Raw genomic sequence first — 13,664 nt, forward strand, 5'->3', positions numbered from 1 at the left:
CTTACAGCCGTCTTTTTGTTTGTCTTTCAAACATACTTGTGAAACAAAAATACAGTATACGTGCAAACTGTGACTCTCATACATTCGTGTATCTTAAACTAGCTATTTGTGCATTTACAAGAATAACCCAAAATTATTGCCATAGCACATTAAAAAGGGTAAAATACATGATACATGCATGAATTCAGTAAGAAGTTCAAATGCTTTAAGTTTAGTATAAATAAATCACTCTGTACTATTGTGTTTTATTCAAATCTGCCATGTAAAAGATGGAATGTACACATATGAAAGACCCTGAGCAATCTGTACATAATGTTCTTTGAACTTTATTTGGTCCCACAAAATTCATGATATAAATACAGAACTACAATGGAATATATATCAAAATATTAACTATACAGGTTATGTTAACAGCAGGAGGTGTTAATATTTCACATTTAAAATGATAACTGGCAGAATAGCTGGGTCTAGCACTCATCTTACCAGGATTATTATATTTTGCCTGCACACACACACATCCACACCCACACACACACACACACACTAACACAGACACACACACACACCACACAGACACACACACACCACACACACACACACCACACACACACACACACACTAACACAGACACACACACACACACACACACACACACACACACACACACACACACACACACACACACACACACACACACACAATTCTGAACAAAAACTGGGCCTTCTGAGGGTGTTTTTAATGTTGATGACCATAGACAAAAACTAGATAAAGATAAAAATACATTTTAATTCTGAACTATTATAATTTGTGCAAAAACAAAGTTACACAGAATTAGCTATTAATTATTATCAGTACTTGGTTATTAAAGAAGCAATTATTTACAGCTGTTAAGAACTTCTTCAAATGAGGTGGATTTCTGTCTGTACAGCCACATACTAAAACTCATGTTACACGTGAAAAATACACATGCCTCACATGGTCTTCTCTGTATCTGCTCAAGACTTGATCTCAATCACTTTGATGAAAGGCAGTGACTTGTTTCCTGGACTTGTTGGTGTCAAAGTCTTACTGCAAAGAAAAGTTAAGAAAAGTAACTTATGGAGTAAAATAGGTTGTAATCACTCACAAACAACATGACAAAATACTATACAGTCTGCTGGCTATTGAAGCTGTTTATAACAGTATGCTAAAAGTATTTCTTAAAAACCTTCTTCTGAATATTCTAGTCATTTTAACACTGAACTCATTTGCAATGATATGCTACGATGGTGGAGTATATATTTAAAAATATAAAAAGTTCCTCAAATTAAAAACATCTTAATCATTTTCACAGCCATAAAGATATTTTATGGCATTTTATTCCTATAACTATTGCACTATGACACTGATTCTTTAGTTCATTATAAGTAATTACCTTTGAAAAGAGAATTTGCCAGATTATTTGGCAGACAGTCATTACACTGCTGAAGATTTTTGAGTCTTCAGCCACAGAGATTAATCAGATATCTGAGAGACTACATGTGACTAATCAATGGTCTGTGTTGTCTGTTATACCAAAACAGAATGCATTGTAGAGACAGGTTCTTCACACTAGATGCGTTTTATTTGCAGAAAATCTTGACTTGGAGGAATTCAGTTGGAGGAGTTCAGTTTCTGCCTTTGTCATGCAACCGGGCTTCACTCATTGAAAGTGACAAAGTGAAAGTGATGTGACATAAGGCTAAGTATGGTGACCCATACTCAGAATTCGTTCTCTGCATTTGACCCATCCAAAGTGCGCACACACACAGCAGTGAACACACACACACTGTGAACACACACCCGGAGCAGTGGGCAGCCAATTATGCTGCGGCGCCCGGGGAGCAGTTGAGGGGTTCGGGTGCCTTGCTCAAGTCGTGGCTGGCCCGAGACTCAAACCCACAACCTTAGGATTACGAGTCAGACTCTCTAACCATGTTTATTGTATAATAAAAAGGATCCTACTTACTGTTTATATTTCTTCTTACAGACATACTGTCTACTTATGACGTGACACATTGGGTCAAAATACACTCACAAATAATAAGAATCAGAATGAAGAGAATAAAACAGATTTTTAAGCAAAATGAATTATGGGTAAATTGCTGATCCACGAGGGGGCACGGTGGCTTAGTGGTTAGCACGTTTGCCTCACACCTCCAGGGTCGATTCCAGCCTCCGCCTTGTGTGCGAGGAGTTTGCATGTTCTCCCTGTGCCTCTGGGGTTTCCTCTGGGTACTCTGGGGATTCCTCCCCCGGTCCAAAGACATGCATGGTACAGTAGGTTGATTGGCATCTCTGGAAAATTGTCCGTAGTGTGTGAGTGTGTGAGTAAATGAGAGTGTGTGTGTGTGCCCTGCGATGGGTTGGCACTCCGTCCAGGGTGTATCCTGCCTTGATGCCCGATGACGCATGAGATAGGCACAGGCTCCCCGTGACCCGAGTAGTTCGGATAAGCGGTAGAAAATGAATGAATGAATGAATGCTGATCCACGCCACATGCTGGAGAGACCTGGAGAGTGACTGGTGACACAGAATATTCATCTTCAGTAAGAACTATATCCTGGTGACCAGACACCAAACGCAAGAACAATGGGCATGAGGCAGGGATACACAATGGACAGGATATTAGTACATCACACACACACACACACACACAGGGGCAATATACAGCCAAAGCACAGAGCTCCATGAAGACATGTTGTGTGACGTTTGGAATGAAGAACTTGAGTATCTTGCACTGATCCCTGACTCAACACCTTTGTGATGAACTGGAAGACAGACTGAACCCCAGGCCTCCTCACTCTTACATCAGTGTCTGATCTCACTGATGTTCTTGTACTGTAGCTGACTAGCTGGCTCACCTGTATACAATCTGAGGTTCTAACTGATGAGAGCTGTGAGCTTGATCACCCACACAGAACTCCATCTTTTCCCGCATCTCTCTGTTCTGTAGAGAAGAAAAGAAAAAAATTATGGCCAGAGAATTATGAGAAAAATTATGGAGCAATTAAGAAGCCTCTTATATGATTCATTGTTTTCCACCTGCTCCACCTTTGCATCTCTTGCTGATCATTGTTCACACCGGTTCCTCATTAGAGCTATTACTCTGTGTGTTAACACACCATGGTATTGTGTGTTTGCATGTGTAAACAAGTTGCACTGTCCCAAATCCAGGCCAAACTGGTCCCTCTCATTACACCATTGCAAGTTGCAGGCAGCATTTTTCAGTATCAAACACATCTCATGTATGAGATACACTTCCATTTTAATTAGCATTGAATGCACATACTGTAAACTTTTTACATACTTTATTAGAATAAATGATTGATGCCATAATGTGATTGGAGCTTTCAATTAATAAATTCTTCATCTTCATCATCATTATATTGGCCATGTGTGATGCACAGGTTTGCAGAAAAAACCTTTATATTTACACTATATACACTCTTATAGCTCTGCCCAGATGTGGGAATTTTATCTCAGGAGAGAATTTCTTTTTCTAGGTGCCACCATGAGACACCAAACAGACATCATTTTATACAATAGACACAAACCCTGTTCCAGCATGACAACGCTCCAGTGCACAAAGCACAGAGCTTGAAGACATGGTGGACAAGGAGTGAAGAACTCAAGTGTCCTGCACTGAGCCCTGACTCTGACAACACAACTGAACACCTAGTGGAAGCCTTCCCAGAAAAGTGAAAAAAAGCTTATTATACCAGGAAAGGGGAATAAATAGATGGTAATGTCTGTAATTTTGGAAATAGATGTTCAGCATACTCATAATTTTGGCTTTATAACTCAACTTTGCCTGACTCAACACCACTGAACACCTTTGTGATGAACTGGAACACAGACTGAACCCCAGACCTCCTCACTCTTACATCATCAGTGTCTGATCTCACTGATGATCTTGTAGCTGAATGAACACAAATCCACACAGACACAATACAACATCTTGTGGAAAGCTTGCTCCTCATGTCCCTTATGCTGGGATCAATAGCAATAATTTTTAGGGATGTGATTGGGAGAAATTTCCTCCCAGATGTGAAAAAAGAGGTAGTGCTATTAGATTGCATGACAAGTAATGGATTGTTAAAAACAAGCATTTTATATAAACACAAGATTGCTTATTCGTGTACTTGGTACCAGAGTAGCTTGGGCCAAAGGTCAATGATCGCTTTGTTGAACACTTTGTCCTCATTTGCTCTCAAGCTCTCTTTATTTACTAAGCCTATTTTGCAGATTTTTATTTTACAGATGATGTTTTTCTTTTTGCTCCATTGTCTTAACCTCTAACATTTCAGTTGGCTGTAGCAGGATTATGATTGCTGTACTGGTCAGTGGTATTGAAGCTGGAGCTCAGTTTGAGATTGAAGAGCTCTGGTTAATGGTCAGTCTACCACCCTGTCATCAGCTGTGAGTTGTTACTAAAAGAATAAAATAACTGGGTACTTGTAGCAGAAAGGAGATTCCTCCACAGGGTTGTTGGGTTTACTGATAACACGAAGAGCTCAGTGGAAGAGACTCTGAGTGGAGCTGCCTCTATTCTGAAATGGGAAGAGCCAGATGAGTGGGTTTGGACACTATATAAGAATGTCAGATATGTTCCAGTAGATAGAGACCCCAGGGTAGGTTGGACGGATTAGTCAGATGAACTCCCACTGAGTAAACCAGGTCAACTCCCACTGAGCAAACCTGCTTGAGTCATGGCCCTTAGCTGTTTTGGGGATGGGAGATAAACTGTCCTACACTATTATTTACACAAGGAGACAGAAACTAACCTCTGCTTCCAGAAAAGACACTTTTTCCTCTAGATCACCAATCAGACGCTCTCTCTCCTCCATCATAACCCGAGAGTTCTGAAGCTGGGGGACAAAATACAGTGACAAGTTTTATGAGGAATATTAACCATATTGTGCATCTTAACTAGCTTTCCAAACTAATAAGTCAGCAGTGTGTGAATTCGTATAGCGATGAATGAAAAATCAGGATCGTTTTTTCATATTAATTATCATAAGGTTTCAGTTATCTGCTCATTGGCACCTGTGTCACTGTTAACATACATCTGGAACATGTGTGTGTGTGTGTGTGTGTGTGTGTGTGTGTGTGTGTGTGTGTGTGTGTGTGTGTGTGTGTGTGTGTGTGTGTGTGTGTGTGTGTGTGTGTGTGTGTGTGTGTGTGTGTTTTACCTGCTCAATCATGTGTCTCATTTTCCTCTGTTGGCTTTTTAACATGTCATCTAAGTGATGGATTTTCTCCTTCAGAACTGCTTGTTCTTTTTCCAGTTGTTTACATCTATAACACACACACACACACACACACACACACACACACACACACTTACTTTAAGCATAACCTGGTCTGTGTCTGTATACACTGAAACAGAAGAAGCAGAGTGACAGATATAACAGTAAGGGTCACACTATATATGTGCATATACAACATGTGTTATGTAGTGTAAATTATGTAAATTAGCGATGATTAAATCTGACAGAATGCAGATGCATGTACAGTATGTAATATATATAATGTAAGAATCTTGGAGTAACGAATGACCACACACACACACACACACACACACACACACACACACACACACACACACACACACACACACACACACACACACACACACACACACACACACATACAGAAGATCAAGTGTCAAGTGAACTGTAGGTTACTTTGCCTTTATTCCTCTCACCTTTTTACATCTTCCCCATGCTTCAGTGTTTGGAGTCCCTGAATTTCAGCCTCACCTTCAGCTATTTTGTCAGGAAGGCTGGAATTCTCCTGCTTCAGATTTTCTAGAAGTGTCTGCAGCTCCTCAGTGCGATGTTTCTGCCCCTCTGACTGCCTCTGAGTCTGCTGCAGTAGCTCGTTTTGCTCCTCCAGGCGCTGCAGGAGCTCTCTGTTGTCTGCCTGAAGAGGGAAACAGACACACAGACTGATCTTGGATGTGTACCAAATTAGAATTCATGTAAGATGAGCATGTCTTTAGGAACAGAGTAAACAGACACTGCATCAGAAGAATAGTTCAGAGATGAAAGAATGAGTGTGTGGTTAAATTTGTCCAGGTAATGAAGGTGTACAGTAACAATTAAACTGCCCGAACCAATGAGTCTTATACGCACATCCACTCAGCTACTGACATATGATCCATAAGACATACAAGCTACCAAGTTACACGTGATGTGTAGTTGTGTAGACGTGATTTGTGTGTGTTTGTGTGTGTTATTATATTATAGCATTATTATGTTATTCTTTATTATTGCTTGGTTGATGTAGACATTCATTTGCATATGTCCAGAACATTGCAGATCTTTATTATTATAAACTGTGTACCTAAATAAATTATTAATTTTGTGTGTGTGTGTGTGTGTGTGTGTGTGTGTGTGTGTGTGTGTGTGTGTGTGTGTGTGTGTGTGTGTGTGTGTGTGTGTGTGTGTGTGTGTGTGTGTGTGACTGACCTGTAATGCCTGTCTGTCCTCCTGGTGTCTCTTTTCTGCCTCCTGAAGCTGAGCATTCAGACGTTTAATCATCTCTCCCAACCTCACACACTCCTGCTCCTGATCGAGGTACACAAAAAACAAATATGAAATTTTCACATTCTTTATTCCAAGTTTTAATTTTCAAAAATGCTTAAAAATAAAGTCAAAAGATGTCCGTATGAGTGAGTTATATATTTTTTGTGTTATAGCCTGAACATGATGAGCTGGCAGCAAAAATGAATATCGCATTATAGGCAGAAGTCTCAACCTTTTATTACTCTTCACAGGAATTAATCCCTCATCCAGAGGACAGTTCCAAAAACTCACACCATACATTGTCACATTGATGATAGAACTTGCAAAATGGTGAGATATTCATCATTAATCTCAGACTAAAATCAATAACAGGGACATGTTATTCTCCTACAAAAGATCAGGAAATCTGTTTAGTGAAAGAGAAAGGGTTTGTGTACCAGAGAAACAGAACAGGAGACACCTGAAGGCACAGATGTAATGGAAGAGCTGACAAACTGACAAAAATTCACTTTTTAATGTTTATGTCATTAATGTCAAAAAATGTATGAGCATTTCACAGTCATGAGTGTTTGGGCTCCTGTAGCAGCGTGAGATATTATAATATATTTGTGTGTGCATCGTTGTTATTGTGATGTTGAAGTATACAGCTAGTTCTTTGCTTACAGTAGCTAAATGCAGCTTTGGCTGTTGTTGTTTCTCAGAATGTCAGAGGTGTGATTTCTCAGAGCAAAGTGAAACACTGAGCCCACTTACTAAAGTGTGTGTGTGTGTGTGTGTGTGTGTGTGTGTGTGTGTGTGTGTGTGTGTGTGTGTGTGTGTGTGTGTGTGTGTGTGTGTGTGTGTGTGTGTGTGTGTGTGTGTGACACAACGTGACTGAAGTCAACACTCAGGTTCACAGAAGGTTCATCAAACCCTAATTGTGAAACAGATAAGTTACTGTATTTAAACAACCTGTGTTTTTGATATTTTTCAGGTCTTTTAATCTTAATGAAATCTTAACTGTCTCAATTAATTTAGCAGGTGGCATCAACTCAACACAATCCAACATCTAGTAGAAAGACTGAGCTTTATAACAGGGAAGAGGAATAAATGTGGAATTGGATATTTAAACATGTGGCTTAAATTGTTAGATGTCTACAAACCTTGAGCCATAAAAATGTACCTGTATATAAAACGTTCTTGAAGATCCAGAGAAGGCTGAATGATAAGACATATCTCACCTGGTTTTCAGTGACAGACGCACCCACACTGGAGTCCACACTGGTGTCCACACTGGTGTTGGAGACAGGGGAATTGGTGCTCAGTATGTGAACTCGAATCCCATTGACTGGACTCTAGAGTGCAAGTTTGTTCAACAAAATATCAACAGGTATTAATGAGATTGGTTCTTCATTATTAGGACAGTTAGAAAATCCCAACCAAAATGAAATGCTATGAATTAATTTCATTGTGATTATTTAATGAAATTGACATTGTCAAGGTTTTTTTTTTTGTAGAAAACATAATCTTTTTGAAGACATCTTTGCTTCAGAATATTTATTTTCCATGTGCCTAAGGCTTTTGCACGATGCTGAATACATTTACACTACAAACATATATGACAAAAGAACAGGGAAAAAAATGAAATTTAATACCTTGTTATTATTATGTCTGGCTGCCATCTGTTCCCTCAGAGTCTTCAGGCAGTACCTCACCTTCAAGCATACACACCATTCGTAGATTAGACTTTTAATTATTTGCACTAAATCTCTTAGATTATCTTACAGTGAATTCAGTAATAAGCATGCCTTATCCTGAATCCTTCATTTTCAACCATTTTCAGCACTTTGACAATTTGAATTCAAAATAGAAAAAAATAAAATAAAATTATTAAATGTTGGATGATGAGCACATCAAACCCCTAATACACACTGTGAAGGTTTCACTAAACACAGCTTAAGCAGACTCTGACTCTCCTCTGTCTTTCCTCTTACTCTCCTCTGTCTTTCCTCAAACTCTCCTCTGTCTTTCCTCTGACTCGGTCCTAAACTATAATAATGCCCTCTGGAAACATGGAGTTAATGTTCTCTGGGAGAAACAAGGAGCATGGTCAATGGAGTTAACAAGCTGATCTGTGCAAATGTTCTGCACTTAGCAGACAGAAAGAAGGGATTTTCTCTCACATGTTCACCAAACGTTCCTCATCAATAAGCTGTTGAGTGGTTTTTACTGATTTGATGTATGTGTGATTGAGCCTGTGAGCTTCATTACCAGCTCTTTCACTGGACCAAGTTCTGCCTCAGTTAATAGTCTAGAGCAGGGGTACTCAATTCAAATTCAAAGAGGTCCAGTTACTAACATTTCCTCCCAGCAAAGGTCCGAATCTTATATTGTCACTTAATATAGTGTACCCTCATGTTAATAAAATCAATAATGCACATACATTTCTATATAATTTATTGTTAATTGTGTATTGTAAATATTGTTAGTGTTTTCAAAGTCTGAACTTGTATGGCACTTGTCCGGACCGCGGTCCGCCATTTGCTGTTGCCCGGTCTAGAGTACACTATTACAGTATACTGAGCGTGAGTATATAGAGTGTAAAGACACTGAGTGTGAATATACCGAGTGTGAGGACACTATGAAGACACTGAGCGTGGAGACTCTGAGTGTGAGGACACTAAGTGTGAGTGTGAGGACAATATAAGGCCTTGTGGTGATGTACAGACCTCCTGGATGTGTGAAACCTCATCTGTCAGCATTGTGACACTTTGTTGTTCCTTGTTTTGCTCGTGTGCGCCTCGTTCAAGATAAACCTGCAATACAGAAGAACTGTTTCATCTGTGACGATGTCTAATAATTATTACTATAAAATTACTCTTGGGCAGATCCAAAATAATGTCTGTAACACACATACACACACACATAAATGAACATGCTTAAACTGACCTTAATGACTTCTATATTCTCTCCTAAGTGTCTGCTGGTATCTGGTCTTATCTGTGCTCCACAAACCACTGCAGGCTGAACACAAATATTTTGTTTCAGAATAAAATGAAAGCAAGAGAAATACAAGTCATTTCATATTGTGTTGCGGGTTATAGGTGTGTATCAGAGTTAAAAAAGTTATATAATAAAGTGATTGACTTCACCAGCCGACAGAATAATGTCCAGCTGATCTTTAATATCCTTAAAAAAACACTGAAAACTCTGTGTATCCTCCTCCTGATCCTGAGCTGTCATTACCCTGTCAGGTTCACTTAGTGTGGGTATTTTTTATTACATACAAATTCAAGTTTTTGTGAAACCCAGCTGTAATGTAACTAATGTAACTCTTTTTCCCAGATGACATAAATGTTATTTCCTCCTGTTGTGTCCATATTGATGATTGAGTGACTTTGTCATGTCTCACAGTGATGTTTATATGAAGCTCATATGAAAGTATACGCTTAGGACTTAAGAATTTGTACTGATTCATCAGTGTTTCCTTTTTCCCTCAAATACTAGGGACAATGTTTTCATTAAAAAAAAACAAAAAAACTTTTTTTCTCCAAACAAATGTTTGTATCTTCAGAGTAAATGTTGATATCAAACCCATTCCTGGTCTCTGAGAGGCTCCGAGTGTTTGTTCATCTAAAAAGCAGCTTAGATTTATCTTCAACACTAAAATTCAGTGTAAGATTGTCAACAGAGTGAAAAACACACATCTACAACACTGAAAATAACAAAGTACAACAGAGTCCTGAAAATAATGAAAATTCAATCAAAATTCAGAATTATAAAGTTTAAAATGAAGTTACTATTTATTCCTAACATTTATCCCTAATGAATAAGCCTGGGGTGACAGTGACGAGGAAAAACTCCCTGAGATGATATGTGGAAGAAACCTTGAGAGGAACCAGACACAGAAATGAACCTCATCCTCATTTGGGTGACACTGGACAGGAAATAATGTTGATGTAAATAATCTTCTTTCTACAACAGTGTATGGTCCAGTGGAATTGTGTAACCAAGAGCTCCTGAGGAACTAAAAGGTCCTGCCTTTGTAATATGCCATCAGAGAGAGCAGAATATACAGATATGCATCACCTTGAATTAAAAATACAATGAATAATAGTGCTTTCTTGGTATGATGTTAATGTTTGTGGATGTTTACTCTCAGAAGATCTTTAATTTTCATGTCAAACCATTTTTGTTTTTCACCTCATTTAATTCAACTTCAGTAATCTAAGTCACATTTTCTGTCATTTATCTCCAGACTATATTTTCAAATGCTGTTATACTGTTAAATAACATTTTCTTTTATTGGTGCACATGTGAGTTATCATAACTTTTGAAAGAGTTTTGCCTTTACAAAAAGTCTGATAAATGAGATCCAGTGTGCTTCTGGCTTCTAAATGTGTTTTTTGGTGTAAAATGACCTGCTTTCTGACATCATGTAGTGACTCAGTAATGAGGTTCTGGTTGTAGTCATGCAGTGTGAGCTTACAGATGTGCTGTGAAGAGACATGAGGCGGCAGGAAGTGCAGAACAGTTAGGATTCACTCTGATTTCCCCTTTAAAATGTTAAACTGTTAAACTGACAACAACGGATTTTCATCTGTACATCCAATAAATCTGTATCTCAAGGCATGAAACAAAGTTGAATTCAATCACTGTGTTATCATATTGGGGTTTATAATATAAATCAAACCCCTATAAAACATCTTGTTTGATGAGTCTCAGCATGCCTCCATGCCCACACATCAAACCTGGTCTGTAGTTAAAAAAAAACAAGCCTGTGAGATGTTTGCCTTTACCACAGACAAGTACACACCTAAAGAGCCAGGCATGGAAGAAGTCTTCTGAACGAGTTAGAGAAGAGAGGAAGAAGAAGCTGTAACTGAACATAAAATGATGATGTGTTAGAAATCATAATTTTGTCATTTTCTTCATGTGGCTTTTTCAGTATGGAAGCTTTTAGGAGTTTTACAGCTTTGAAAGTGACGTGACGTGACATACAGCTAGTATGAAGGCAGGTGTGTGTGAAGGCATTCTGTGGAACAACTGAAAGTTCTTATGAATCTCTTAAAATAAGTCAGGTGGCTGCAATGCCACAAACATTCAAAACATTTACAGATCCTCTCACACCATGTTCAGTTTCTCTACACGTCAAACACCATGTAGTCAAAATAACAAAAACAAATCTGTGATTCTTACATCAGAACATTTTTAGAATGACCTGAAAGTACAGGTTTAAAAAAAAATAAAAAATCAACACATGCACAAATCTGCACAAGAGGATCAGGAGTATAGGAGCCATAGACATATTGTTGTTAATATTTGAATATTGTAATACTTTAAATGTTTCTTTTAGTGTCTGCCCTCTATTGGTCATGGGGCAAAGTTATAAAGGTGTGGTTTTGTTAAAAATAAATATCACCAGTTTACATAACAAGATGGACCACAAGTCCATCTCTCCTAACGTTTCTGTTTACACGTCAACAACTCAATATCACTGGTGCTGAAGTACTGAGAGAAAAATTGGAGTGTTTTTACCAGGAGTTTGCTGTTTAGGGTTGCACATACTCTGAGTCCTGCTTGTGATTGAAACTTAAATCTGTGCAAATCTTACTGAACGGACATAATGTACAGTTCCACATGACTGAACAATTGAGTCACATTAACACAATTAGTGCTGGTCAATACAACCGTACAATTTGATTGCGTATTTCCAAATCTCTAAATGAAAATCAAACCCACAAATGACACATGATCACTGCATGATTCTACCAGTGTGTGTTAATAATCAGATAAATGCAGCAGTTATAGTGTAGTTCACATCAGCACCAACATCACATTGTCCACAGATTAGTTTGCGTGTAAAAAGTAGAAAAAAACAAACAGAAAATCTTGTGTGTCTCTCTCTCTCTCTCTCTCTCTCTCTCTCTCTCTCTCTCTCTCTCTCTCTCTGTTTGTGTGTGTGTGTGTGTGTGTGTGTGTGTGTGTGTGTGTGTGTGTGTGTGTGTGTGTGAGAAAGAGAGAGTTTATGTCTATATAAGATGATGCAGTAGGAATGTTGACTAGAAATATGTTTAGATATAAATGTTTAGATAAAAATGTTTAGATTAAATTATATAAAGACAATTTTACTAAAAAAGTATAATAAATGCTAGTTATTATTCAACAATATATTTTTTATATTGTTGAGCAACAGATAACAGATTTGAGATGTTTCTCAAATCAGCCGACTGTGTTGACAAAAAAACATTTAACCTTTCAGTTTCATTATTTCACAAAGTTCCCAAGAAACACCCCCCACACACACACACACACACACACACACACACACATTCACACACATGCACACTCATACGCATGCACAGGCACAAAAACACACACATACTAATGTGTGTTTGTGTGTGCCCATGTGTGTCTGTGTGAGTATGTGCATTTACAGTTACATTTACCGCATTTGGCAGATGCCCTTATACAGAGTGACGTTCAAAAGTGCTTAAGTCTCTATCACTGAAAGCATGAACACTCTGGTTCACTAGGTGGCATACTTAAGATACCATGAGTCTAAATCACTGTTCAAAGATTAAAAAAAATAAAAAATTGACAACACACACATACAACAAACAGGAGGAAGTGCTAGTTGAAGTATTTCGTGAAAAAGTAAGTAGTTCAACCATCGTTTAAACATAGCCAGTGACTCAGCTGTCTGGACCCCTAGGGGACGTTCATTCCACCACCTTGGTGTCGGAACAAAAAAGAGTCTTGTAGTATACTTACCTCTTACCCTGAGAGATGGTGGGACCAGTCGAGCAGTGCTGGTAGATCTGATAGTGTGAGGTGCAGTGTGAGGAGTGATGAGGTTTGAGGTAAGAGGGAGTTGGTCCATTTTTGGCTTTGTTATGCAGGCCAGCATCAGGTTTTTTGAATCTGTGTTTTGCATCTACCAGAAGCCAGTGGAGGGATTGCAGCAGCTGGGTGGTGTGCGAGAACTTGTAGTACAGTAGTCCAGTTGAGTTTCAGTATTCCAGTCTTGAGATGACAAGAGACTGAACAAGTACCTGTTCGGACAAAAATGTCCGAATCCTTCTAAAGTTGTAGAGAAGAAACTGACAGCAAGTCACATTAGCAACATGCGAG

At 38.6% G+C, this 13,664-nt stretch overlaps 1 protein-coding gene across 2 annotated transcripts in view; it reads right to left on the reverse strand.

Annotated features, from left to right (window-relative positions):
* Window positions 1-310: 310 nt before the first annotated feature.
* tuft1b (tuftelin 1b) overlaps window positions 311-13,664 on the reverse strand; it is a 22,617-nt gene continuing 9,263 nt past the window's right edge. For both annotated transcript variants that reach the window (XM_027154948.2, XM_027154949.2), the window contains 10 exons: window positions 9,480-9,554; window positions 9,260-9,346; window positions 8,186-8,245; window positions 7,772-7,885; window positions 6,495-6,593; window positions 5,729-5,946; window positions 5,214-5,319; window positions 4,806-4,889; window positions 2,883-2,968; window positions 311-1,068 (listed from right to left, as the gene is read on the reverse strand). In XM_027154948.2, coding sequence (XP_027010749.1) covers window positions 996-1,068; window positions 2,883-2,968; window positions 4,806-4,889; window positions 5,214-5,319; window positions 5,729-5,946; window positions 6,495-6,593; window positions 7,772-7,885; window positions 8,186-8,245; window positions 9,260-9,346; window positions 9,480-9,554 — 1,002 coding nt within the window. In that variant the 3' untranslated portion in view covers window positions 311-995. The remainder of the gene's footprint in view (window positions 1,069-2,882; window positions 2,969-4,805; window positions 4,890-5,213; window positions 5,320-5,728; window positions 5,947-6,494; window positions 6,594-7,771; window positions 7,886-8,185; window positions 8,246-9,259; window positions 9,347-9,479; window positions 9,555-13,664) is intronic.

Source organism: Tachysurus fulvidraco, chromosome 7 (genome assembly GCF_022655615.1).
Source record: "Tachysurus fulvidraco isolate hzauxx_2018 chromosome 7, HZAU_PFXX_2.0, whole genome shotgun sequence".
Lineage (NCBI taxonomy): Eukaryota > Metazoa > Chordata > Actinopteri > Siluriformes > Bagridae > Tachysurus > Tachysurus fulvidraco.